Below are 24399 nucleotides of genomic sequence, written 5' to 3' on the forward strand. Positions count from 1 at the left end.
AGTTCGGCCTAACTCTAGCCTTTCCGTCGGGGCACTGACATATCACCGAAGTAGTCCCACATCCTGAGTTGAGTCACCGGGGATAACCGCCCGCAGCTTTATTTGCTCAGTTTGTTTGCATGGTTTGCACTGATGGTGCTCGATACATCCCATAAGTAGTTCCCCATAGGTCTTTCCTTCAACTCATTCATCATACAATTCACGTTTAGTCGAAAGTTCTTTGACACCCGTGGTAATTTTCAACAAAAACCTCAGAAAGATGGCCTCACAGTCGAAGTCCCTCCCCCATTTGACGTCCTCTAAACTCTTCCTCACCGAGGCCGGAATTGAAACCACCCTCATCTACAAAAGGAATATCCATCTTCCTAGCTTCTCCACTCTCCCACTTCTCAGTACAGAAGGGGGCACAGAAGCTCTCGTATCTATCTACCGGGATTATATAAATGTTGCCCTTGCCCATTCAACCGGTATCGTCCTCGAAACCCGAACTTGGCGTGGCTCTCCGTCGTGGGCCTCTGAGCTTGGCCTCTCTATCCCACAGATCCTCGATTTGAACCGCGCAGCAGTCAATCTCCTCCAAGATCTTAGACGTGAATCTCAGACCCCATCCACTCCTATCGTTATCAGTGGTACCCTTGGAACTCTTCGAGATGCCTATAAGGATTCTACGATTTCTTTTTCTCAGGCGCAGGAAAATTACCGCTCCCAAGTTCATGTCCTTGCTGAAGAAGGTGTCGATATGTTATCCATCATGACTGTTACAAATCTCAACGAGGGCATCGCAGCAATTACTGTGGCGCGAGAGTTTAATCTCCCGATTCACGTCTCTTTTAGTATCGAGATAGATGGGCGGCTGCGAGGAGGAAGAACGCTTGATGATGTAATTCGTGAAGTGGATCGTCTGACGGAGAACTATACAACCTATTTCGGGGTCAATTGTGCGCATCCACGTCATATCATGACAGCATTACGGGATCTCCCTGAGGATGTGAGGTTGAGGATCGGGTCGATTCGTGGGAACGCAAGCCTGAAGAGCCATGAAGAGCTTGATAACACGCTAGTTCTAGATCGGGGAGATGTTTCGGTTTATGTTGGAGAGTTTTGTGGGCTGTTAAATTTGTTGCCGGAACTGAAAGTAGTAGGGGGCTGCTGTGGTACGGATGAAGAGCATCTTGAGGCCCTTGTGAGAAAGGTTAATTCTTTTAGTTGATAAAAAGACAAGTCAAAAATTCACACTGCTTGGCCACACTACCTCTTTGGCATGTTCCAGTTCCAGAGTAGACAATTATCTATGACTAGGAATCGGGCGAAATGTATGTGGCGATGCTACTTGCAATGTTCCACAAGCTAATAGCCTAAAGAGATATCTCTGGTTGAACTTGACTTCAATGGGAGATGGACCGACAAGCTCTTAATGAAGTTTGGCCTTATTTCGTCGAGCAAGGTCACGGAACAGTTCTTCAAGATTGGAGCTGACGACACTTACCATGATGAGAATGGTTGGAGGTGGTAAACAGATGGGGAGTAGAGAACCCATACGCCATTCATATAAAACCAAGCCTGATTGACATAAGTCCGTGCATAGTCGCCATATAAAATGGGCCAATGCAAAACGGTAACTTTGCTTCACGCCAGTCTATTGCCTTCAGCTGCACCGGTATTCTTTCCATCAGGAGAAACCGTCGAGTCCAGGCCAGAATATGTCCGACTCCCGGGCTTCTGCTGAGCTGTCCTCTGCTCAGCCTGTGCACGCATCCGATCAGCCATTTCATCCAACTGCCGGGCAGATTCCGAAGCGTATTGACAGTGGCGACGAATTGCTGGTCCGTATTTATAGAAAATCCATGGGAACGGCAGACAAGCTACAGCAAGGAAAGCCGAGATTGAGGAGGCCCAATGAATGCCAAGATTCTGGTACATTGGCGTCGTAAAAAGCGGGCTATATAGGTATCATATTAGTTCACCACTAAGAATTCGACCAGGAAACGAAAAGGTGAAGACATACAATGCAGCGCCGAAAAGAGCCCGGATTACAGCATTACCCGCTAACGCCGATGCGGCGTAAATAGTATACCCATCGACCAGGTAGTTCACCACACTCAAGAAGATGGATACATGAGAGAAACCCAAAAGTACCGTTCCAATCTCACAAACAACCCAGTGTATGTGTGGAAAGTTGGTCCAGGCGAACCAAAATAGTCCGGCAGGAAGGGTAACTGCTCCGACCATCGCCGGAATAAGCCGAGCTTCGGGAGGTGGGCGGCCGTAGGCTGTGCGATCGGCGACTTTCTTATACCGACCGTCGTCGAGGATTGAATATGCGCATCCGAGGATTTGCCCGGTCATCATTCCAAGGAAGGATAGGCCGGAGGTGCTCTGTGGCCATTTGAGATTTTCTTCAAAGACAATTGGGAAGGCGGCAAATTCCATGTACATCGTTCCGTAGACTGTCGATAATGGTGTTAGCGTTTAATGACAATAGATGAACAATTGAGAGAACTTACTGATAGCCATGTAGATGGACAAAAGCAGCACAATCGGCTCCATAAACAGCAAGATCCAGGGTCGGACCATGGTCTTGGTGAAGATCTGGCCAGCAGTCCTATTTGCATTTCCAACGTCTAGACGACTCCTGTACACTGCTCCAGTCAATTTACTGAGTTTGGCAGCGCGCTTCTGCAACAGGACTGGGGTGTAAGTCTCTGGGATAAAAGCGATCCCAACCAGGAACACCACCCCATTGAAGATAGTTATAAGACCTTGAACCCACTCCCAGCCTTTGGACACTGCCAAAAAGTCGCAAGTGATTGGTCCGAGACTAGGACCCAAGAAGGGAGCTCCAATAAACGCGATTGTAGCCAGCCCTCTATCCCGGGCTGTATACATGTCTGAAACCACGCCTCCAGCATTTGAAATCGCCGAAGAACCAAATGCTCCTGCAAGAAATCGTAGTACTAACAATGTCGCAATGTTCGGACTTGCAATTGTTGCCCCGGCAAATAGTGTAGTCAACCCATACGTGATGGAGTAGATAATCTGACGACCCCAGAGCTCAGAAAGCGGAGCCCAGATAGATGGCCCAATGGCAAAGGCGAGAACAAAAAGTGAGGTGTCGGCAACAACAAGCTCAGTACTGGTACCGAACCGTTCCTGGATCTGGGGGTTGGCTGCTGAAAGAGCAGATGAAGCGAAAGTAATGGACAGAAATGAAGCGGCTTGTAGAAGTGTGATGGACCATTTTAGCCAATCTTGCATTTGATGGGGATCGCGAGCGTCTTCGTGAAGCCAGTCGACCAAGTAAGGATCTTCTGCCGTGCCATTTCCCTCCCATTCGTGGTTGAGGACGTCATCGGTGATGATGTCTTGGGATAGCACTAGCTGGTATAGAGGTATCCGAAAGCGATTGCTGGTTTTCTCCGTGGCAGGCATGGTTCGGGGGGAGGGGGGCTCTTGATCCAGGACACTTGAGTAAATAGAGCAAATGAGGAGATTACGAGGAAATGGATGAAAAAAAGAGCTCGTTGCTCACGGGATAACCACGACTTTTTTTGGTGGGTGCAATAACTTGAAGCAAAAGAAAAAACACGAGAATACTGAAATTGGGGTCAAAATAAGTCTGGGGGATTGCTAGATTTAAGCATCCAGCGGCAATGGTGTTGAAAAGAGAAAGGGAAATTGATACAGGTCATTAATAATGATTAGCGAATTTCCCATGGTGATTTGAAATCAGATTGCGAACGGCCTCGGGGACATTTGGACTGGAATTTGACCGAAATCCCCTTAAAAAGCGTGTTCGTGGATTCTTCTGAAGTTGTAATTTTGTATAAAAGACGATGCCATTATTTCCAGGCTCTGCCAAGCTTTGTGGCCATGGATCATATGGCGAGCAGGAGCCAATCATAAGCCATATATGGACCCACTGGGCCTCGTTCGCACTAGTACCCGCTTCCCGAGCCGCTATGCTGGTCGGGGCAATGCCGCTCCGTCAGATGGCTCCCAGAAAAATGTTTACATTCCAACAGAAACTTCCAGGGGCTGTCTGTTTCTTGTTGGGGTGGAGCCTCGCAAACCTCTCATACACTCGCCTGATAGAATCAACCATTGAATCGTGTTTCCGGCCATAGTTGGTCGCTAAAACTTTGCTGCCTTCATGCAGTAAGACAGAGGGGTGTCTTTCGGCTCAATAATGACAGCTTAATAACTGAAACGCCTTCACGAAAGCAGTTTATTGGATGGCCGGTTATTGGTTTGTATGTAGCCAGCCTGGTTTTGGGTTTGAAGCCTACTCGGATGGACATTGGTTAGATCTGGCTTTGGGAGAACTGGGTCGGGAAACCATCAGGATCCAAGGGAGAGTCTTTATGAATGAACTAAGACTGTAAATACCCTTGGGAGTGTTCTTTCTGGCGAAACATTGAATTGTGTTGAAGAGATTGATATGACAAATTTGAATGATGGTCTACACAAAAAAGCTCTCCTTATAGACGGCATGATATACTAGTAATTTAGCTTGGCTATAATACAAATCTCCAATAGTAGCCAAACACTTTTAGACTAATGCTATTCTGCAAGACAATCTGGCGGTAGTAAGTTAGTCCACGGACACTGGTTATAGGTAAGAATGTCGTGCTGGTAGGCTTTGTGATAGTCAACTAATAATACAAGTCTATTATTACACTTAGTCAAAGATATTGTAGCTTGGCGTGTATATGTTGTCTTTGGGAAAGAGTATGCATTTGTCCCATCTATGTAGAGCGGTGTATGTTTCCTATCTCGATGCTCAGATCGGAGCAATGATGTTCCGGTCTCATATCTCGATAATTCCTGAGCCCCAAGGTGTCTAATTTCCATGCCCAGGTGATGTATCACGTTCACCACATCAAATATCAATTGCCCATTGTTTATGCTATTTCGCCCATCCAAAACTTTTGTTCGTCTCCTTAAAATGATATCTCATGAAATCCCCCAGCGCAGTACACCAATCCAGTGTTATGGCCCCAGCCCCCTAGCTACCACGACCCACCACGCAGTATATCCCTTCCCATCTAGGGAGCCCACGCAAGCTCCGTGTGTCACTGCCAAGGCTGCAAGAACACAATCCTCAGCTGGTTCTCCGTGCACCACCATGCACCCCTTACAATTACAATGCCAAGCGGCTGGTGACATCGTCAGCCGTGTTGCTAACGGCCCCATTCAAGTCACATCTGGCGCGCACGATGCTTGTGTCCTTCGAACCATGAGCACAGCGTCAACTATAGATCATTAGCATGGTCCAAGTTGTACAATCGCACAAGGACTTCTCCATCTGCCACTATCAATGACTTCATACTCCTCAATGAAGTCAGTGGGTATGCTTGTTATGTTTTTATTCTACACACCATTTCCAGCCGTATATAACAGGAGGCAAAAAACAGCCCCTTCCTCTTAAATTAAATCTTCATTACTTTATAGTCAAACAGGATCAACCAACGTCGTAAGTATCCGGATGTTGCATCCACTGACGCAAACAATCCCCGCTGTAGGGCATCCGCCCGCGAGAACGACAAGACGGCCCCAGCCATCATCCAATCAGTGCCGATCAATCCCACAGCTGCCCCTGTAGATCCCCCAATGGCCCTGTTTTAGGCGAGACATTGATAGATCTTCGCGCTGGTGCGTGGCGTGTGTCATTGCAGTGCTCCACGCCTGCAAGCTATAAGACTTTGATGGAGCCTGATATGCATTTATCTTTACTTTTCTGGTTTCGATATTGAAATACCCCGTTGTTCAATCTCACTTTTTTTTCCCGCTTCACTGTTGCTTTTTCTCAATGTATGTTTTGTTTTGCATCATTTCCTTGCCCTTGCATCCAGTCTGAACCTGCATATCGTGGGCGTTTTCACCGTATCTTCTATTATTATACTTGACTCGGTCGCTGATTTGGTCCTTGTCTTTATTCTAGATACCCCATTTCCAATTTTTCACTTTCCACCAATTCAAAATGCGTGCCTCTATCATTATCCTCGGCTTCCTCGCCACTCTCACTGTCGCGCTTCCGGAAGCATACCCTAAGGCCGAAATCGCGTGTCAATCTGTGAGTCTGCTCGATGGCTAAAATACTAAACAACACGGGGAAACACTTTCTAATGATGTTACTAGGACACCATGCCCTGTCTGGCTGCTAACTGTGCTGCTGAGGGATGCTGTTGTGAGGGACTTACTTGCGGATCCAATGGTGTAAGTACCTAACGACCCCGACGCGGTATCTACCAGGTGTCATTTGTTTGATCTAAAATGCTAATAAGGATGACAGACTTGCACGGCACTATAAGATGTTTTTCGCTTGGAGTTACAATATGATAAAAGGAGGGATGGGCCTACCCGATCAACCATGATGCCATTTTGAGTTGGCATGAGGATGCAACATGGACAGGGGAATTGTTACCCTGGTCTTATGCTCAATGCTTCACTTGTATTTATCTATCTTGTTAATGGTATATAATTCTGGAATATCACAAATTCACAATCCTTGCATTCGTAGGCCTCCTAGCCTACCTAAAAATATAAAACAACGATCAATAGCTCTAGTCTGATGCAGCTATTACAAAAGATAATCCCTAGTGTAACGCTCCTCTTTCCGCATGGCTCAGCTTGACCTTGACAGATGACGGATCACTCGAGAAGACAGCTCAATGTAACACGGCCTCTGCAAATGAGATATCCAACAAACTTTATGAACAAACATTCTATAGACGCAAGACTTCCAACAAAGAAGGAGCAAAAGAGACGCACATGCTTTAGCCATCTTTTCTACCCATATCGTCCAGCAACAAATGATCAAAGACATCAATCTCAAAATTTGATCTCGCCAGCCTCGAGACGACGTTCGACACTGCCCCAGGCCCTATTATCGTCGTCACTTTTCTTTCGTGTCCCATCGTCGTTCTTTCGCAGGTTTCCTGCCATCTCTGCAATATCCATAATTGAAATGACTAGCAATGCAACCGCTCCCACCAGGATGGCGTAAGCGACGACACCGGGCAACAAAATGTTGTAGAATAACTTGAAGTCCTCTCTGACGAAGATAAAAGTTCCATACAATGGACGGAGAAGGAGGGGATATTCGCTGAACCCGTCTCCGAATAATTCAGCTGCAAATTTCTCCATGTCGAGGGGTATATGGATAATCAGAAGAGAGGGTTTGAAGTGGGATTTGGCTGTTCGGTTCGGATTTGGTGGATTGGGGTCAGATTTGGTTCAATCGGTTCAAGATACAAGTGATAGGAGTATGCTGGTAATAGCTGGGGTGTTGAGAGAAGAGAAGATGAAGGGTAGTCGTAGCAACAAGTCACGCCAGTGCCCTGAACTTTGGCTTCGAGATACAAGTGAACATCTTGGTAACAGCTGAGGTTCGGATGGAGAAGAGAAGATGGATGGTAAGGTAAGAAGTCATGTCAGTGCCCTGAAATCTGTAGTCCATTCAAGGTTGGAAAGAACCCTGGTCCGGGGAAAGTCAGATGGCTACCTTTCCTGTTTGGGAAGTATAGCTATCCGCTACCCAACAAACTTAAGGTAGCACATAGCCAGGTACGTAGGTACTACTAGTCCTATTCAACCTTCTCCAAAACCTCCAAATACTCAGCCTCATCCCCGGAATGCGTCATCCTCAAAGCCGCCAACCTCTCCCTCCGAGCAACAACCATCTCCCCAAGAAGTTCAAGCTCGATCTCAAGACGCTTCTCCAAGTCATAGGTAGTACCACCGGGACCGCTCGCAGTTGCGGGAAGAGTCGCGGTAAATAGTCCTGTATCTGGCTTTCCCTGATTCTGATTCTCCTTGTGATCTTGATTTTGCTGTCCCTGCTCACGATCTTTCTGTTCTCGTTCCTTCTTCTCTTTCTCCTTCTTCGCTTTAATCTCTTCAGAATCCGGACCCCATCCAAACACCACGGCAAGTATAGCGAAAAGCACCAAGCCGATGACGAATATTATGGCCAATGCCACGGCTACTGGGATGACGAAGTTGATCAATATTGTGAAGAATACCCCGGTAATAGACTTGACTATTAGGAAAGGGCGCATGTAGAAGGGTTCGCATTCGAATGGGAATGGGTATGCCATTGTGAGAGATTAATGGAGTTGGTGTGGTTTAAATTCGGATTCGATTCGGTTTCGGTTTGGGGTCTTGTTCTTGTTTTGGTTCCCGACAGGAAAGAAGGAGCGGTGTTTGGTCTTTGGCTCGATTTTTGTCTTTGTTGGGAGGTTCAAAGTCTTATCCTGGTGGATGAGGAACTGAAGACGCTAGTTTGATCTCATGTCCTGTGCTGAGCCTCGGTGTTGGGGGTCGTATGCACCGCCCCAATGTCTCGGGGCGCAGGTTGCATGATGTCAGTCGTGGACAACTAATCGTATGAGAACCCGGAGAGGACCAAATGATATAGGAAGAGGGTTTGCAACATAAGCAATAAAAGGCTGGGATACGCTGAGTTTAAAGTACAGAGCTGACGCGGCAAATACGGAGTACATGCTACATCATAAAGGAAAGATTACCAGAATCAAAACTCGTAAGAAGGCATAAATGAGCAATGTACAAACTAAAAACAGGAATAAGGAGATCAAAAAGGTGCAAGGTCAGTAGACAACGTCAAATAAAAGGTGTATCTACCACAGGAGTCAAATTTAAAATAGAATCCAAGAAGGGAAGAAAGGGCCGATTGGGGTCCGTAGACACACCACCAAGCCAGAGAAAGGTAAAACTCCTAGTCCTCCTGTACAAGTTTTGCATTTGCAGAACTAAACAAAAAAAATTCAAAAATCCATGGGAGAGTCGTCACGCTTAGAAGACTCCAGAGCAACCCCAGTGCTGCTCAACGTCGAACTCACCGGGGTTCTTCCAGGTGTCATCGGAGTAAGAGAAGAAGATGGACTTGGAGCCAACAGCCTTGGCGATGGACTTGATGGCAGTAGCCTGCTGAGCGGTACCGGGGATGGCAGCACCGTTAGCGCTACCGGCGTTGGGCCATCCAGTCTCGAGGTTGATGACGTCCTTTCCACCACAGATCTTCTCGAGCTCCTCGAACTCGCCCTTGGTGAACTCACCGGCCTTCTCGGCGGTGACATCGGCGTTGAAGAAGGGGTGAATGTTGGCACCGACGATGTCAACAGCGCTGCAAAGGGAGGCAGCGCCGTACTGCTGCCAGACGTTGATGGGCTCAGTGGTGGTGATGACACCGGTGTATCCGGCAGCCTTGAAGCTGGAGGAGGCGGACTTGATGAAGGAGGCGAGGGAAGCAGCATCGACGTAGCCGGACTGGATGGCCTCGTTACCGACAACGATCAGCTTAACCATGTCCCACTCGCCCCACTTGGCGATCTCAGTGACCTGCTCCTCGGCGGCGGAGATACCGGAGCCGTCGATGTAGACACCCATGATGATGCTGAGGCTGAGCTCCTTGCAAGCGTCACCGATGAACTCGAGGCCGCTGCAGTCGGTGGAGTAGACACGGACCAGGTTGAAGCCCTTGCCCTTGATGACCTTGAGGTCGGACAGAACCTCCTGCTTGGTCTTGCAATCACCGCCAGAGGTGTAGGGAGAGTAAGTCATACCGTACTGGCCCTCACCGAGAACGGTGGGGACACCGGTGGAGGTGGCGGCGGAGGTGGTGGAGGAAGAGCTGGAAGCAACGCTGGAGGCGGAGCTGGTGCTGGTGACAACGGGAGCGGCAGTGGTGGTAGTGGCAGCAACGGTGGTGGGGACAGCAGCGGCGGTAGTCGAGGCCAGGCTGCTGGTGGCAACAGGGCAGATGTAGGTGTAGTCGGTGCGGGTCACAGTGACGATGTTCTCCTCCTGGGTGTAGGTACCGGGGACAATGGTCTGGGGGGTGGGGTAGACCAGAACGGTGCTGGTGGGCACAGTGGTGGTGGTAGGAGGAACAACAGTGTAGGTACCAGCGGAGGGGCAGACGTAGGTGGTGGTCTCAATGACGCTGGTCACGGTGGAGCCGGAGGGCTTGACAGTGGCGTAAGGGCAGACGACAGTGGTGGCAGTCTCGACAATGGTGGTAACACCACCGTAGGTGTGGGTACCGCTGGGAACCTCAGTGGAGGTGGCACCGCAGACAGTGGTGGTGTCGTGGACGGTGATGGTGGTGGCCGGGATGGTGTAGACACCGGTGGTGGAGAAGGTGCTGACACCGGGAGTGGGCAGCTCAACAGCGGGAGTGCTAGCAACGGCGGTGCTAGAGGCAACCGGGGCCGTTGAGGCGGGGGCCGAGGAAGAGCCCGAGACAGTCACGGTCAGAGTGCTGGTGCTGGTAGAGTGCACAGTGCTGGTGAGAGTGCTGGTGGACTCCGGGGTGGGGGTAGGGGTGGAGGTAGGAGTAGAGGTAGAAGTAGAGGGAGGAGCAATAGTCTCAACGGGGACCAGGGTAGCATCACCGTAGTAGGTGATGACCTTGGTGGTGCAGCCGCAGGTCTCCTCGGCGGCAGGGACGGAGGAGGACCAGACGCTGGCGGAGGCCTCACGACGCTGGTGGAAAGCATCATGGCGACGGTGAACACCGTCAGCCATGGCAGAGCCGACCAAAGCGGCGGCGGCGAAAATAGATCCCTTCATTATGGAAAGATAATATCCACGCAAAAGAATGAATGCCCGCTGAACGAGTGAAGCGGTGGTATAGAATTGAAAGAACGTGGGTTGAGAAGGTAAAAGGACAGTGATCGGGGGCACGCAAGGCCTTTTGTTGGAGAAATCGTTACCGGGGGAGTTAGGGGGGAAAAAAGAGAAAAGGAGAAAAAAGACCTAAAAAAAGGGCCCTAGTGTGGTCTGCACCGATACAGGTCCACCGATCGTGAATTGCCTCTGAATTTTAATTTACCCTAAGATTACCCCTGGACGAGTCTAGATGTGTTTTCAGGGACAGGATCAATTTGATTGGTTGTTTATTCGACACCCGAACGTTGACTGCTTGTGGTTGGCCCACACGGCTCGGGCAAGAGTGGAGATTGCATGGTGTATTTTGTATACATTGGTTCTATACAGTACATAAGAGTACATTTGCAAATTCAAGTCAGATTTCATATATCAGGCACATGCAGGTACAGTGACTAAGAGTCAGATCATAATAATGCGCAGGTACGGAGTACAAAATTATATTCTCGCCCAACGGTCATTTCATCTACAATAGGAACCACCAATACTCTGTACTCCGTATCCCGTATCCGAACATTATTATTATCAATACATATACACTCCCCGCACGGATCGTCCACTGCCTTCTCTCCTATTCCTCTCAGCCTTTGGCCCCAGCGTCGAAAATAGTGATCCTGTCTCACACCCAGAATAGTCTTCCCCTTACCGCTGTGAGGGTCGTCCAGCGTCCGGTTTCCCAACTCCTAACCGCTTAAAAAGCCACATTGGACGAAAATGAGGCCAAGGTTTCATATATCCTGTCAGACCATGTAAGGTACCACTATCGCCTCTCTGTGGCTGACTCGGTGGCAAGCCCCCATTCAACCCTCGGTTCCCGGTTACCCAGCCGAAAGAAATGTCTCCAAAGCAAAGATCCAAAGGATGTGTGGATCAGTAGAATGGCTTCATGCCAATGTCTCAATGCCAAGTCAGACAGAGAAATCCCCCGGTCAAGAGCCCAAAGTCAAAAACCAAAGAAAACAGGAAAGTCTCTTCCTGCACCATGTGGGGCGGACTGTCATAGCGTCTTCAACCAGTCCCGAAATGGCAAGGTGGCAGCTGGATTGGAGTTTGGTTCGTATTCTGATTGGTTGAAACGCAGCCTCTAATTTCCGCCCTGCCGATCTATATTATAAAATCACAATACGGGTATCATTCAATCTTATGGATTACCTACCACATACGGAGTACAGTAGTTCTGTTTATTATTCCTTAATACCAATGTCTCGGATTACCACCGAACCTGGGCACAACAACGCATCTCATCACAACAAATCTCCCCAATCCCCATGTTTTCCCCCAAACCAGATTGTTCTCATATCAACATACTCTACTCCGTACTCTATGGAAACAACACATACCCTTTGTTGTTAACTATGCGCTGTTTTCTACCTCCCCTGACGATCTCCATCTAGCCAGCCACATACGCGCACTCATGAACTAGCCGATCACCCGGCCTAATTTAAAGTCAAAAACAGTTAATAAACGGGGCATGAAGCTTGAACTGTTCAATTAATTAATCGCGCCGAATGGGAAGGACCGCGTGGGCTACGAACCACCTTCTACTCGGGGCATAGGCATTTACTTAGTGTCGTTGCCAGAGCAAAATAAAAATAACACTGGAGCCTGAGTACCCGATATAACCGATACCCACACTGATAGTGCTTTAGTTACAGGTTTATATACGGTGCACAGACATATGGAAGCAGCAAGTGTATAATGAACAGATCCTCTACTATTTCATGTATAGAATGTTGATCGTCATGAAGCTGGGAGTCTGGATCCCATTCACTGGCGATCAAAACTCGTCCATGGGGTAGATCACGGATACTGGGGCACGGCCGAGGATAGTGTGTCTTGCGGAGATTACCGCTATGTACGGAGTATGTATGTTTGTATTATTATTATCGAACTATCATAGCTAGCGTCTGACTCCTGAATTAGATGTGTTGGGCCCGTTTTGCACCAGTTGTTTTTCTCTCACTAGTCTGGTCTGTTTCAGATAATTACCCCACAGATTGGTTGAATTATTGACAAGGTTGAATGAGTTTGGGTAGGATGTGATGTAATTGTGTATTTTGAGGCCCAGTCTTGCCACGTTCTTGGTTCGCATTCGTGTGTAAAGGAATAACGCCCATCATACTCGGTACTCCGGACAACACAAAGAAACTGCCCAAATCAAAGACAACTCAACGATCCAGACCGCCGAAATACTCTTGGCCAATCTGCGAATTTCAATGGATCAAAAGGCCAAGGATAATAGCGGATCTGGGCTTAGTTGGTATTTAGGTCGAGGCTTGGCAATATCCTCTTTGAGGTTATTCAGGGGTTTCCAGGGGCGTGTGGTCTGGTGGATTTGGGATCTGGAAAATCAGTTCTATTCGCACAGAGACTATTGTGGCGATTTTCTATCAGCCTTGTTTTTGTTTTTCTTTTGTACTCCGGATGTTGTTGATAAAAAGATTTCCAGGGTCCAAGGTTCAACGGTGGGTGGTTCCGGGGAAATTTCTGCAGACCAGTTTTCCCTGCATATGACTCAGGTTTTCTTTTTTTCTTCTTTTGGATATGTCAAATTTAGGGCTAATTTATGTTCCATGGATGGCATTCCACATCTCAGATATTCGGGAGAGATCTGTATCACACTGGCCACATGGAGAATATCACTCGGTGGAATGTATGCCTCGATCTTCAGGTGCTTCCTCGCTTCACCTCCATTTCTCAATAATAACATTTTTATTATTTCTAATACGACTTGCTTTTCAGGTATGACTAATAGGTGTTGAATTCCAAACTATTATCCTAATATCTCAATATCGCAGGGTCCTCTTATATTGTGTCAATTCCCTCTGGTCAGTAAATTTGTAATTAGGTATCTCTTGTATGGCATGCCCATACAGAACGTACAAGTCAAATCTAGCATAGGTCGACCAATGTATGTAAAAAGATATTTTAAAGATGTTTTCGATTCTTTGCTTTCTTTTTACTCCGATTTAGAAGTAATTGGAATATGTTGGAACAGAATCACCGACCGGCCTCACAATATATATATCAGAGCTCATCAAGAAATGCCAGAGCAAGTCATAAACTTCGGTCCAATATCCTTGCCCAGAACAAATGAGACAAGCACTGAAGGCCGACATCTCTTCAGGCTCGCCCAGCAATATCTGTGCCTTTCAGTGATTTTCGTGCCTCGATGGAGAATATGAAACATGAAGCCGCATGTCAGCTGCAAGCCCGATGGCTGGATACCGATCGGCGTTTCTCGGATCTACATCCTGATTCTTAGATGAGTGTCCCTCGCGACTAGATTACAAATTACCTACCTCTTCTTTGGTATATATGTCAACTTTTCAGGGTGTACGGAACAATCTCGAGGAGAATATAGACATCGGGGTGCAAGGGGGCGCAAGGGAGGCGGGGATGGGGAAACGTCACATAAGAAGTGGTTAGATCTATGGATAAGTTTGTTGGACTGGTTAAACTGACGGCTTCATGGATTAACTCCCTAAAATATTTTCAACCATTGTAGTTATGTGCAGTGGTCTGCCAGTGGCCGATGGCCTTGTTTGTGTGTTGTACGATTGAATGTCGTCTCGTTCTGACAAGCCCCGAAAAGGGATGGATGCATAGCGGAGGAATCACCGGCAATAGGAGAGGAAATAGGACATGTTTGTTAAGACAGTATTGTCGAATCTTGGGAATTGAGAGTGAGGTGCTCTAAATGTATCTGTACAAATTTCGGAAGTTGAACCCTGGATTGTTTAAGACATGTGCTTTAGGATGTCTAGTAAAGACTGTCGCACAAGATTAAAATATAACACAACAACTCCAAGCAATCCTACGCTTATTAAATCAAATCCAAAGTAAAACTTTCCCTCTTGTTCCTACTTTTTGCCGCTTGAATCTGACCATCATCACCGTGCCACCCGATCATGCCACACAGCACACCGCAAGTACCATCACCACCAATCCTTCAATCCCCCAATCATCTGATGTCGAATAACAATCGGCAAGAAAAGGATTAATTCTCCGCTTATATTAACCCCAGAAATAGAAACGGAAAAATCCGCATGTAATCGCACCACATCCTCCAACGTCACCATCCCAACTACCAACCACATCCAGGAATATCTAAGCATCCAACCCGGATAAAATCAATCCGAGATATAGATCATGCTATCCATTATAATTCCCCAGAAACGGCTAACGGCGACGTCCCGAGACCCAGCCTCTCGGAACAAACATGGTTTGGTTCGATGCTGTCAGGCCATACTTGCTATGCGGCTTTGTGGCTTTGTATCTTGCTATGATATGGGAGGTGGTGTTTGTATATAAGGTTGGGATGTTACACGAGGGGGTTTGTTTTGTTCATCACACAACGATATTCTTATATACATCCTTCGGTTACTTGATACTTCCAAGATACATCTACATCTACACAAACACAAGTACACAACCATCCAACCATCCAACCAAACAACAACACAAAATGCCCACTCCATCCAAAACCACCGATAGCGAACACGCCCGTCTGCAAAATGATTACGGCGCAGACTACTGGGTTCGGAATTCCGCTCAACAACATCGCGTACGTATACCACTGCCACTGCCACTGCCACTGCCACTATACACCATGCACCATCCACTATTAGTATCCATTAACTAACATCCCCAAAGCGCGCAACAGCCGGACGAGGCCTCTTCGCCGGGTTACAAGATGTAAAGCACTACAACGTCGATCATGGCTGGGCTAAGCGCAAGTCTGAGGCTGCACAGCCTGGTATTCTCGGGTCACTCTGGAGTCGGTACGTTATATCCACGATGCTCATGATTTAGATCTGGTGGTTAGGGGATTAGTGCTGACTTTGATATAGACTTACTGGACTTTGATCCTTTTAAATGGGTTATTGGCTCAGTTTCGATTCTTAGACTCTGTCTTTCCTTGTGTTTATAAGACTTGGAGATTAAAAGGGGATTGAGATTGATATGATTATACGTTTTCTTTTTGTTGGCGGTTTTGGTTTTGGCTTTTGTGTTTCAGCATTGCTTGTTTCTTGTTGTTATTATACCATATCTTTCTTGATATAGGAGTGGAGTTCTGTCTGGCGTGGTAAGATCTGGTTTCTATACAATTTATTTGTTTGGACATACGTTTAATCAATCCTGTAAACCATTGACATGCAATAAGATCACTACAGACTCAAGGATAAATTCTCAACGTAGTTGATGCCATTCTGGTCTATTTGTATGCGAGTACTAAGCATAAACCCTAGCCAAATTGGACGTCATTATGGAGTCCACTAGATCTTCATGTAATACCCAGTGTCTATGTACCTCAGTAGTGCTTATTACCCCGGACATAGTCTACCTAGACGTCCATGGACCACCCCAACTACAAGCCAACTAATCTACAACCAAAACAATCCAGAGGAAAAGTTTATATTCCAAGTACTATATATACATAAACCGCTAATAGATATACCAAACGCCCTAACCTAGCGCGTATCCAAGTTTTAGAATACACAAGGTATTCACACACACACAACCGTCAAATCTACTCCCAAGAGTCAATCTTCATAGTACCCTTCTCCTGCAGATTCTTGTGCATGTTAAAGGCCTGGAAGAGCATATGGGGCTCATGACCCATACCCTTGCGCAGACACTCGAATTCCGCACGATCAAGGTAATCAGTCAGAATAGGGGTGTAGTCAGGGTGCGAGCAGTTCTTAATAATAATGCGCGCGCGCTCCCTGGGCGACAATCCACGAACATCAGCAAGACCCTGCTCAGTAACAACAACATCAAGATCATGCTCGGTCTGATCGATGTGTGTCGCGAACGGAACGATACAGCTCACACCAGTAGGATCGGTCTTGGTAGGACGCGCCGACGGAGTGTGCATGATACTGTACTTGGAGTTACGCAGGAAATCGGCGGATCCGCCGAGTCCGTTCAACATGCGTGATCCCATCACGCAGGTGCTGTTGGCGTGGGCGTAGATGTCGACTTCGACAGGGGTGTTCATGCCGATACAGCCGAGACGACGGATGATTTCTGGGGAGTTGGAGACTTGTTGAGAGCGGAGGAGGAGCTTGCCGGCGTAGCGCTCCCAGTTATCGTAGAAGCGCTTGAAGCCGTCTGGGGAGAAGCGGATGGAGGTTGCGGTTGCGAAGTCGAGGTTTCCGCTGTCGAAGAGGTCGAGGAAGGAGTCTTGTAGGACTTCGGTCCAGACTTTGAGGTTCTTGAAGTCTGCGCCGCCCTTGCTGAGGCCTCCGACGACGGCGTTGGCGATGTTGCCGATGCCGGATTGGATGGGGAGGAGGTTGGGTGGGAGACGGCCGTGCTTGACCTCGTGCTTGAGGAACTCGATTAGGTTCGAGGCGATGGCTTGGGAGCCTTCGTCTTCGGGGGCGTTGGGGAGGGTTTGGTCGGGGTAGTTGGACTCCACGATGGCGACGACCTTCTCCGGGTCAATGGGGATGTAGTTTGTTCCGATGCGGTCCTCCGGGGCCATAACGAGGTAGGGCTTGCGGCCTGGGGGTAGGTCTGAGCAGGTGATATCGTGCAGACCTTCGAAGGAGGGCATGGAGGTGTTGACTTCGATGATGACCTTTTCGGCCATCTGGATCAGTTCGGGTGAAGCTCCGACGGAGGCACCGGGAATGATGCCTCCGTTCTCGGTGATGGCGGAAGCCTCGATGACTGCCACGTCGATTGTGGGCTTGGGCTTGTTCAGAGTGTACCAGCCCTGAAGGAAGCGAAGAGGTTAGCGGGTTGATTGGGCTTTTTTTTTTTTTTCTTTCTTTCTGGAAATGTCAAGACTTACATAGACCAAATCCGAGGGGAACATGCTCAGATGCTTATCGAAGAACTTGATCTGGCCGTTGTTGATTCCCTTGGCGATTTCCTTTCCGACTTGGTGAGGGCTGCGGCGCTCAATCATGTTCAAGCGGGCCCAGCGGCTCTCGGTCTCTGCGCCGGAGGAGGCACCGACAAACAGGTTGTACTTCAGCTGTCCCTGGAGGTCGTTCTTCTCGACGTGGTCTGCAAGAGCATTGGGAAGCATCCTAGATTGAGGTTAATGGTCCGTTCTCAACATCCAATGGTCTGTGTTACATACTTGGGGTAACCGACACCGGTAAATCCGGACCAGCCGATGTACGTGCCATTGGGGAAGTGGTGAATGAGATCCTCGGGTTTGGCGAGCTTCTTCAAGTACGAAGGACGCCGCACACGGCTCTTCAATAGGGCCGAAGCAGACATGATGCAGAAAAAAAGGAGGGGAGAGTGTCAATGATGTGTGAAGGAGAAAAAAAGGGGATCTGGGGGTATAAGTAATTTCTTCAACCCCACGGGCAGAGGTCTCCACAAAGGAATGCGAGGCCGATAGCTCCGGGAGAATGGAAGTTTTGGATTTTGGTAGGGCTACGTATGGACTTGACAATTGTATATTGGATAGAGTACATTGTATAGTTTATTTTCAATTCAATTGCATTCGAATTCAATTCTAATCTATACATATTATATATACAGATATATCTATCATCCTATTCCTATCTCATTCCCCAGTAATTCCCCCATTCTCTCCCCCCCTTCCCCCTCGATGATGCTCTTATCGCAAAAATTGTTTCATAATGACGTCAACCATGGCGTTTTCCCGGCCTTCACTCGGCATTCGGTAATATCTCGGATTTCCGCTTTTTCTCCTTTTTCTCTTCGACTTCCGGGGGCTTGCACATAGCCATTATTAACATTATTAACCCTCTTTTTCAGCTTAATATCTCCTCATCATAACTAGAATCAAAATATACATCACAATCATTACAACTATCACAATATACAACATTGAAAAAAAAAAGAACATACGGAGGAGTAGTCCGTAGATCCCACCGAGTTTCCCCCGACTCCACTTCTCGGGCCAGTATCGGCTATGCAGCTCGGCCACACGGAGATTTGCATACTAACACAAATTGGATACATAACAATTGGATATATATTGCCGCTAGTGATACCGAATATGCCGATTATACCGATACAGTAAGATAACCCGACGATCTGGAGGAATCTCATTTTCTTTCTTACCCCAGGAGTTCGAGTGGATCACCGCATTAGGATGGAATATGATATACAGGAAGTTATGAGGATCTGAAAGCAATCATACAATTCAAATTAAATTAAGAATAAACAGACCAATCTCTCCATGGCCATTTCATTTGTGAGAATAAAGTAAGAGATACTTGAAGAAAAAAAGAAAAGAAGATACAAATACAAAACTACGGAAATCGTTGAAAAAAAAAAAAGAAAAGGAGAAAAAAACTATTCATCGCAATTTCCTCATCGTACGCCGTCCCCCTTCCCACAATCAACAATAATGCATGTCAGTCTCCACCCATTTGGGAGGAGACTGACCCGTCGTAAAAGTTACACTACCAGCACAACCACCCTACGCCTCGGTGGGCTCGGCGTCGGTCATCTCAACATCTGCGCCATCGTCCTTCTCCGCCTCCGCATTAGCGGGGGCCGCGGAGCCAGAACCAGACGCAGATCCCTCACGGCCCGGAGCCGGACTATCAGAGAGGGTACCGTCAACCCAGGACCGGAAGCGCTGGTTGCTCTCATCCACCTGGTCCTTGCTCAGACCGCGGGCCCAGGAGGGGTTGTTGACGAACTTCTCGACGAAGCGGTCGTGGCGCTTCTCGCGCAGCGCGGCCTTCTCCTTGGCGAGCTCGTCCACTTGGGCCTTGATGGCCTCGGCGTCGGCGTCTTTCTCCGGGATGGGCGAGTTGGAACGCCAGAACCAGTCGTGGGTGGGTGGTTGGTACAACATGGTGTAGTTGTTGGCGCAGATGCGGATGGTCAGGCCATCGTGGTGCTGAAGGGTACGGTAGTAGCGGTCGTACTCCTCGTCTTCTTCAAGCTTTGGAGGAAGGTTGCGCTTCAGGAGGGGCATGCGCATCTTGGAGAATTGCACGCCTTCGGTGGGGTCGCGCATCGAGTAGGCGGTCACGTAGTAGGACCAGCGCTCTTCTGGGGTGAGTTCGTCGTTGTTGAGGGTTGTGTCCTCGCTGGTCAATACTTGGACGGTGACACGGCGGTCAGTTGGGTACTGAAGGATTTGTTAGTTATTACCAAGGCATGTTTGAAAATAGGAAAAACTCACAAAAGTAATGCGGTAGATATCTCCATCCTTCACCAGTCGCTCAACTTGTTTGCGGTACTGAATCTCCTGGTGGTGGGTAGTCTCCTCCTTCTCGCGTTCCTTGAAGAAGAGATTGACAATGTCGGAGCTGCGGTCGCGAGAGTCACCGGTGAAGATAGACGCCACAAACTTAGAAATGGATGAGAATATACGCTCCAGATTGTAGAGCAGGTATCCGCTCTGCATGTAGAAACGACGCAGGGTCTCTTCCAGGTGAACCTGATCGATGTCACCCTTGATGACATCCTCGCACATACGCACGATCTGCTTGTAAAGGTTGGCTTTGGGGTCGACATCATAGAAGAAATCACCAGGGAATCGGTCGATCAAACACAACTCGTGAGCAGCCTTGGGTAGAACACCGCGTCGGACTTGTTCGCGGGCGGACTCCTCCTGCTCCTTGATGCGCAGAAGACGCGAGTAGAGGATCTCAAAAGTACGCAGGAAGCAGAAGATGTTCAGGTTGCTGTACATGTGGTGCTCCTTCTTCTTGTACTTCTCGTTGAGTGTGTATTCATGCTCAAGGTTGAAGTTACCCTTTCCGGGATGCTCCATCCAGCGCAGTTCAGCCACGTCAAAGGAATCCTCGGACTCAGAGACAGTGGAAGAAACTTGGACAACAGCGGGTTCGTCATGGTTGTTCAGAATATCCTCCTTAATGGGCTTCTCAGCCTGGCCTCCGCGTTCAAGGGCCTCACGCAGAAGATCCAGCTTCTGCAAGTCCGCTCCCTTGCGGCTCCCGTTCGAGACATCATCATTGGCATAAGTGTCATCGTCATCATTGATGGCGTTGTAGACTTCGTCCATGTACAAGTTGAAGGTGTAACGGTCCAGGCCGAAGAAAGTAGGAATGAAATCCCGGATAAAGTCCATAAGTCGCTGAGGATCAGCGCCAAAGCCATTGGTGTTGCGGTCAAAGTACAGGAAAAGCAGGTAGACAGCGTCCAGAAGGACCTGAGTATCGTTGAACTGGAATTCAGCCTGGAACTTTGGCGGGGGCCGGCCGCTCTTGCGACTAGCCTGTGCATCCTCAAACTTGGTCTGCAGGTCTTGCTGGATGTTCTTGGCAACGAAGAGCTTCTTGTCGGTTTGCTTGGTTGCAATGGCTTGGTGGTCAAGACTGCGCCAGTATGCTCGCTGCATCTGTTCGCGCCAGACCTTGTCCCACTCGCGCTGGCAGGCCTTCCATTCCTCTAGCTTCTGCTTCAAGCGGTAAAGGACAATGGGAAGAACGTGGCAGGGACGTTGGAACATGTCTCGGATGACTTTCTCACCGCGTTGACGGTCGTAAATCTTCTTGATGACACGCTGATAAATTGCCTCGCTTTGGCCACCGAGACCTTGTGGCAATTTGAATCCCATGCGTTCCGCATCACTCATGTACAGGAATTGCTGGCAGATGGGCTCAATCAGCTGGATGGTACGGGTACAAGCCTCAATGTGGTGATCGTAATCGTGGCGATCTTCCTCAATCCGATGCAAAGCGTCTTCATACTGGTTCTTGCGGTGCGCAACAAAGCCAGAATCTTCCGAAGCCCAGGTGGGGTGTGAGGCCCAGTCATCATTAAGAACACCATTGCAAAGCGGATCGCGCCCACTGCATGGCTTTTGGCGTTCGCGCTTGGGGAGAAGTCGGTAACTTGGTCCCAGAGACCGGCAGTGAGCCAGGTTGACGACACCTGATTCCGGGTTTGCCTTGGGGTCGATGATCTTATCCTCAGGCTCTTCGGCGCTCATGAAACGTCTGAACCAGCTCATGAGCTCAGCATTGGATCCGATGTATCCTTCGGCCCTCTTGACCAGGATGTGGCGGTCGAGGAGATCCGTGGTGTACAGGTTGCAAAGCTTCAGGAAGTCGCTGAACACTTGCTTGTTGGCAATGAACTTCTTCACGCGGTCGAAGAACGCGATTTCTTCCTGGCTAGGAGTCATGGTGACCGAGGGAGGAAGAGGCTCTGGGAGAGCAGGAATCAAAGTGGGAGAGACATTAGCCATGTCGACAGAAGGCTTTCCATGGTGATACTTCGGTCTCTTACTAGCGTTACCGAACTGCGAACTCTGGCCACCTCTGTTTGCCTCAGACAAGCGAGCAGCTTCGGAACCGGCAGGCCCCGAGATAGAGCCAACACCACCTGGGCCACCACGACGCTTCTTGTTTTCCTTGGGGTCCTTGACATTGAATTGACCCAGAGGAGGCATTTTGACGTCGCGGTTAGGAGTCTGGGAGGTGAAACCTGCAGGTTCACCACGGAGATTGCTAAGAGGTGCTTGCTCTTCAGCCTGGCGTTGCGCGGCTACTTGTTTGGCATGCGCGGCGGATTCCGGCAGGAACTGTTTGAAATCCTCCAAGAGATCTGGTGCAGTGTTGAACAGCTGAGTAACCTGTCCATAGACATCCTGAATAGGCTTTGACTCCCGCTGGTAAGTTTGGAGTATCTCGAGGAACTGCTTGTAGATCTCTGGCGCACTTGAGAAGCGATTCTTGATCTTGTTCACATAGCTGATGGCGTGGTTGAACTCCACGGGACCACGCTTGTTCAGATCCTGAGCACCCTGGAGCATACCAGTTCCGACGCCAGCCAGATTGTTCATTGGCTGGGTGAGACTAGAGTTCTGTCCAGCAGCCGAGACTCCCATGAGAGACGCCCTGCTAAGTCCAGCGGACGCCGCAGAGGCAGCGCCTTGAAGCTGTGCCACTCCACGATGGTCTTGCTGATGAGTCATGGCAGATGCAGCTTGTTGCTCCTGTTGGGTGGGGTAACCATAGTGGTGCTCTTGGGCGGGTCCAGGTCCATCCTGTTGATACATGCCACCCATCATTCTTGAGCCAGGAGAGTAAGATCCAGAGGCGGGGCCTTGCTGCTGATCCTGCTGCTGCCCTTGTTGCCAGCCAGGTCGAGACTGGTCACGATAGAAATCAGACCGAGCATGTGGATCGCCGGAGGGGGGTGCATTGGTGATTGTCTCAAAAGGACGTCCTGCACGTGGCATGCTGAGTGTATTTGTGCCCGACGGGGTTGTGACCCGAATCGCATCAGGGTTGTCTTCGGTACCGCACTCAATGCGGTAGCCAGGGGGCAAAAAGGTATTAAATCCTTGGATAAGAGCAGGATGACCATTGAAAAGTGTCGAAACACGTTGAATCACACCCGGCGTATCAATAGCCTGGCTCTTGAAATCCTTCATGATATCCAAGAAACGGTTGTAGACATCTGGCTGGTCAACAAAGCGCACCTTGACCTGGTCGAGGTAGCTGAGAGCATCATTTAGAATCGGCTGCTGGCCCTGTGCAAGAGCTGCAACATTTCCTGGAATTTGCTGTCCGGCGGCATTGTATGCCATCATAGGCTGTCCTGGTGGACCACCGGGGTGCTGCATGTACGAGCGAGGTGTACCTTCGCCGTGCTGCATTTGAGGACCGAACAAGCCAGCAGCAGACTGAGGTCCGCCCTGGTGGCCGTTTTGCGGGTTTCCGCCAAGGGTGGAGAGGAGTCCGCCCGGGCCGTGGATGGAGTTGGGGACTTTATTGGCCACGGGTTGATGGAGAGGGATCGAGCCAGTGTGGCTCTGGACAGGGTGGTGGGGTTGTTCGCGGCGTTCTAGCTGCCGTTCAATCTGTTCACGGTGATCGCGCTCGCGCTCGCGCTCACGCTCACGGTGAGCCATTTCCTCCTGGCGCTGGCGCTCAATGATTTCGCGCTCCCTGGAGTCCCGCTCCCGCTCGCGGTTGAGCTGGGGAGAAGCGTGTTGCATGGCTTGGCCGATTCCGGGAAGAGAATGGCCGCTGTTATGCGACGGGCCTGCTGGGTGCTGGCCGTACGCGGAAGGCTGGTGCGGATTTCCGTGGGTCTGGCTTAATTCTGCCAGTCCAGGAAGAGAATGGCCACCGGACTGGCCAGGGTGGTAGGGTCCTATAATAGCATGATCAGTTAGTTTAAAAGTGTTTTTACCACTGGATTTCCACGTGGAAATCTGTAGTTCACAAGGAGGCACTCACCACCTGGAGGGGGAAGTACTGGGCCCGAGGATTGTGAGGCCGGACCTTGCTGAGAGGGATTTTGACTGTGGAAGCGCAAGAACATCGTGTTAGTCTTTGATATCAAGGCATCAAGCCGCTTGTACTATACACGGCTGCTCGTACCTGAATGACCCCAGGGGCCGAGGCTGCTGGTTCATTTGATCAATGCCAGGATGCGACGGCGGCCCACCGGAGGAGTGCCAGTTATCGTTTCCAGAGTTCATGATGTATGCACGAACCCCAGTAGGAGATATGTAGGAAGGTAGATTTGACGGATAAGAAGGGTCGAGGAGGGGAGAAAAAGTCAGGGTCTGGTAATCGAAGAGCTGGAGCTCGTAGTCTCGTGGGTTGGAATCGACTGGCAACGCTCAGGTTGCACTAGGGTCACAGCATGACCTGAAATCCTGCAGATAAGAAGACAGAAACCGACTCCACGCAGCAAGAAAGAACCGGTAGGGAAGTAGAAGTACGATAGACAAGAAGGAGACACAGACTGGGGTGATGGAATTGCGCG

At 49.1% G+C, this 24399-nt stretch overlaps 10 protein-coding genes across 10 annotated transcripts; 4 read left to right on the forward strand and 6 right to left on the reverse strand.

The window, feature by feature from the left end:
* Window positions 1-259: 259 nt before the first annotated feature.
* Window positions 260-1210, forward strand: N7455_008832 (homocysteine S-methyltransferase family protein; the record flags this gene model as incomplete). The annotated part of the gene is made up of 1 exon (XM_065605988.1): window positions 260-1210. One exon carries the CDS (start codon window positions 260-262, stop codon window positions 1208-1210), a length of 951 nt encoding a protein of 316 aa, XP_065460937.1.
* Window positions 1211-1626: 416 nt separating this feature from the next.
* Window positions 1627-3429, reverse strand: N7455_008833 (MFS transporter; the record flags this gene model as incomplete). The annotated part of the gene is made up of 3 exons (XM_040960315.2): window positions 1627-1939; window positions 2006-2447; window positions 2505-3429. 3 exons carry the CDS (start codon window positions 3427-3429, stop codon window positions 1627-1629), a joined length of 1680 nt encoding a protein of 559 aa, XP_040809246.2.
* Window positions 3430-4945: 1516 nt separating this feature from the next.
* N7455_008834 (uncharacterized protein) lies at window positions 4946-5266 on the forward strand (the record flags this gene model as incomplete). Its single annotated transcript, XM_065605989.1, has 1 exon — window positions 4946-5266. One exon carries the CDS (start codon window positions 4946-4948, stop codon window positions 5264-5266), a length of 321 nt encoding a protein of 106 aa, XP_065460938.1.
* Window positions 5267-5980: 714 nt separating this feature from the next.
* On the forward strand, window positions 5981-6404 carry N7455_008835 (uncharacterized protein; the record flags this gene model as incomplete). The annotated part of the gene is made up of 3 exons (XM_040960306.2): window positions 5981-6073; window positions 6139-6216; window positions 6293-6404. 3 exons carry the CDS (start codon window positions 5981-5983, stop codon window positions 6308-6310), a joined length of 189 nt encoding a protein of 62 aa, XP_040809249.2. The 3' UTR covers window positions 6311-6404.
* Window positions 6405-6831: 427 nt separating this feature from the next.
* On the reverse strand, window positions 6832-7146 carry N7455_008836 (uncharacterized protein; the record flags this gene model as incomplete). The annotated part of the gene is made up of 1 exon (XM_040960349.2): window positions 6832-7146. The coding sequence occupies one exon, from the start codon at window positions 7144-7146 to the stop codon at window positions 6832-6834; it is 315 nt and encodes a 104-aa protein (XP_040809252.2).
* A 440-nt stretch (window positions 7147-7586) lies between these two features.
* On the reverse strand, window positions 7587-8099 carry N7455_008837 (uncharacterized protein; the record flags this gene model as incomplete). The annotated part of the gene is made up of 1 exon (XM_040960300.2): window positions 7587-8099. One exon carries the CDS (start codon window positions 8097-8099, stop codon window positions 7587-7589), a length of 513 nt encoding a protein of 170 aa, XP_040809274.2.
* A 715-nt stretch (window positions 8100-8814) lies between these two features.
* On the reverse strand, window positions 8815-10593 carry btgE (putative cell wall glucanase (Scw11); the record flags this gene model as incomplete). The annotated part of the gene is made up of 1 exon (XM_040960341.2): window positions 8815-10593. One exon carries the CDS (start codon window positions 10591-10593, stop codon window positions 8815-8817), a length of 1779 nt encoding a protein of 592 aa, XP_040809267.2.
* Window positions 10594-14896: 4303 nt separating this feature from the next.
* Window positions 14897-15584, forward strand: N7455_008839 (uncharacterized protein). The gene is made up of 3 exons (XM_040960336.2): window positions 14897-15256; window positions 15346-15473; window positions 15543-15584. The coding sequence occupies exons 1-3, from the start codon at window positions 14912-14914 to the stop codon at window positions 15556-15558; spliced, it is 489 nt and encodes a 162-aa protein (XP_040809239.2). The 5' UTR covers window positions 14897-14911; the 3' UTR covers window positions 15559-15584.
* A 638-nt stretch (window positions 15585-16222) lies between these two features.
* coaT (acetyl-CoA hydrolase ACH1) lies at window positions 16223-17931 on the reverse strand (the record flags this gene model as incomplete). The annotated part of the gene is made up of 3 exons (XM_040960342.2): window positions 16223-17416; window positions 17495-17735; window positions 17789-17931. 3 exons carry the CDS (start codon window positions 17929-17931, stop codon window positions 16223-16225), a joined length of 1578 nt encoding a protein of 525 aa, XP_040809227.1.
* Window positions 17932-19111: 1180 nt separating this feature from the next.
* N7455_008841 (transcriptional regulator SIN3) lies at window positions 19112-24109 on the reverse strand (the record flags this gene model as incomplete). The annotated part of the gene is made up of 4 exons (XM_040960299.2): window positions 19112-19774; window positions 19829-23778; window positions 23865-23929; window positions 24009-24109. The coding sequence occupies 4 exons, from the start codon at window positions 24107-24109 to the stop codon at window positions 19112-19114; spliced, it is 4779 nt and encodes a 1592-aa protein (XP_040809206.2).
* Window positions 24110-24399: the final 290 nt, after the last annotated feature.

Source organism: Penicillium solitum (genome assembly GCF_028829755.1).
Source record: "Penicillium solitum strain IBT 25940 chromosome Unknown utg000005l_segment0_segment0, whole genome shotgun sequence".
Lineage (NCBI taxonomy): Eukaryota > Fungi > Ascomycota > Eurotiomycetes > Eurotiales > Aspergillaceae > Penicillium > Penicillium solitum.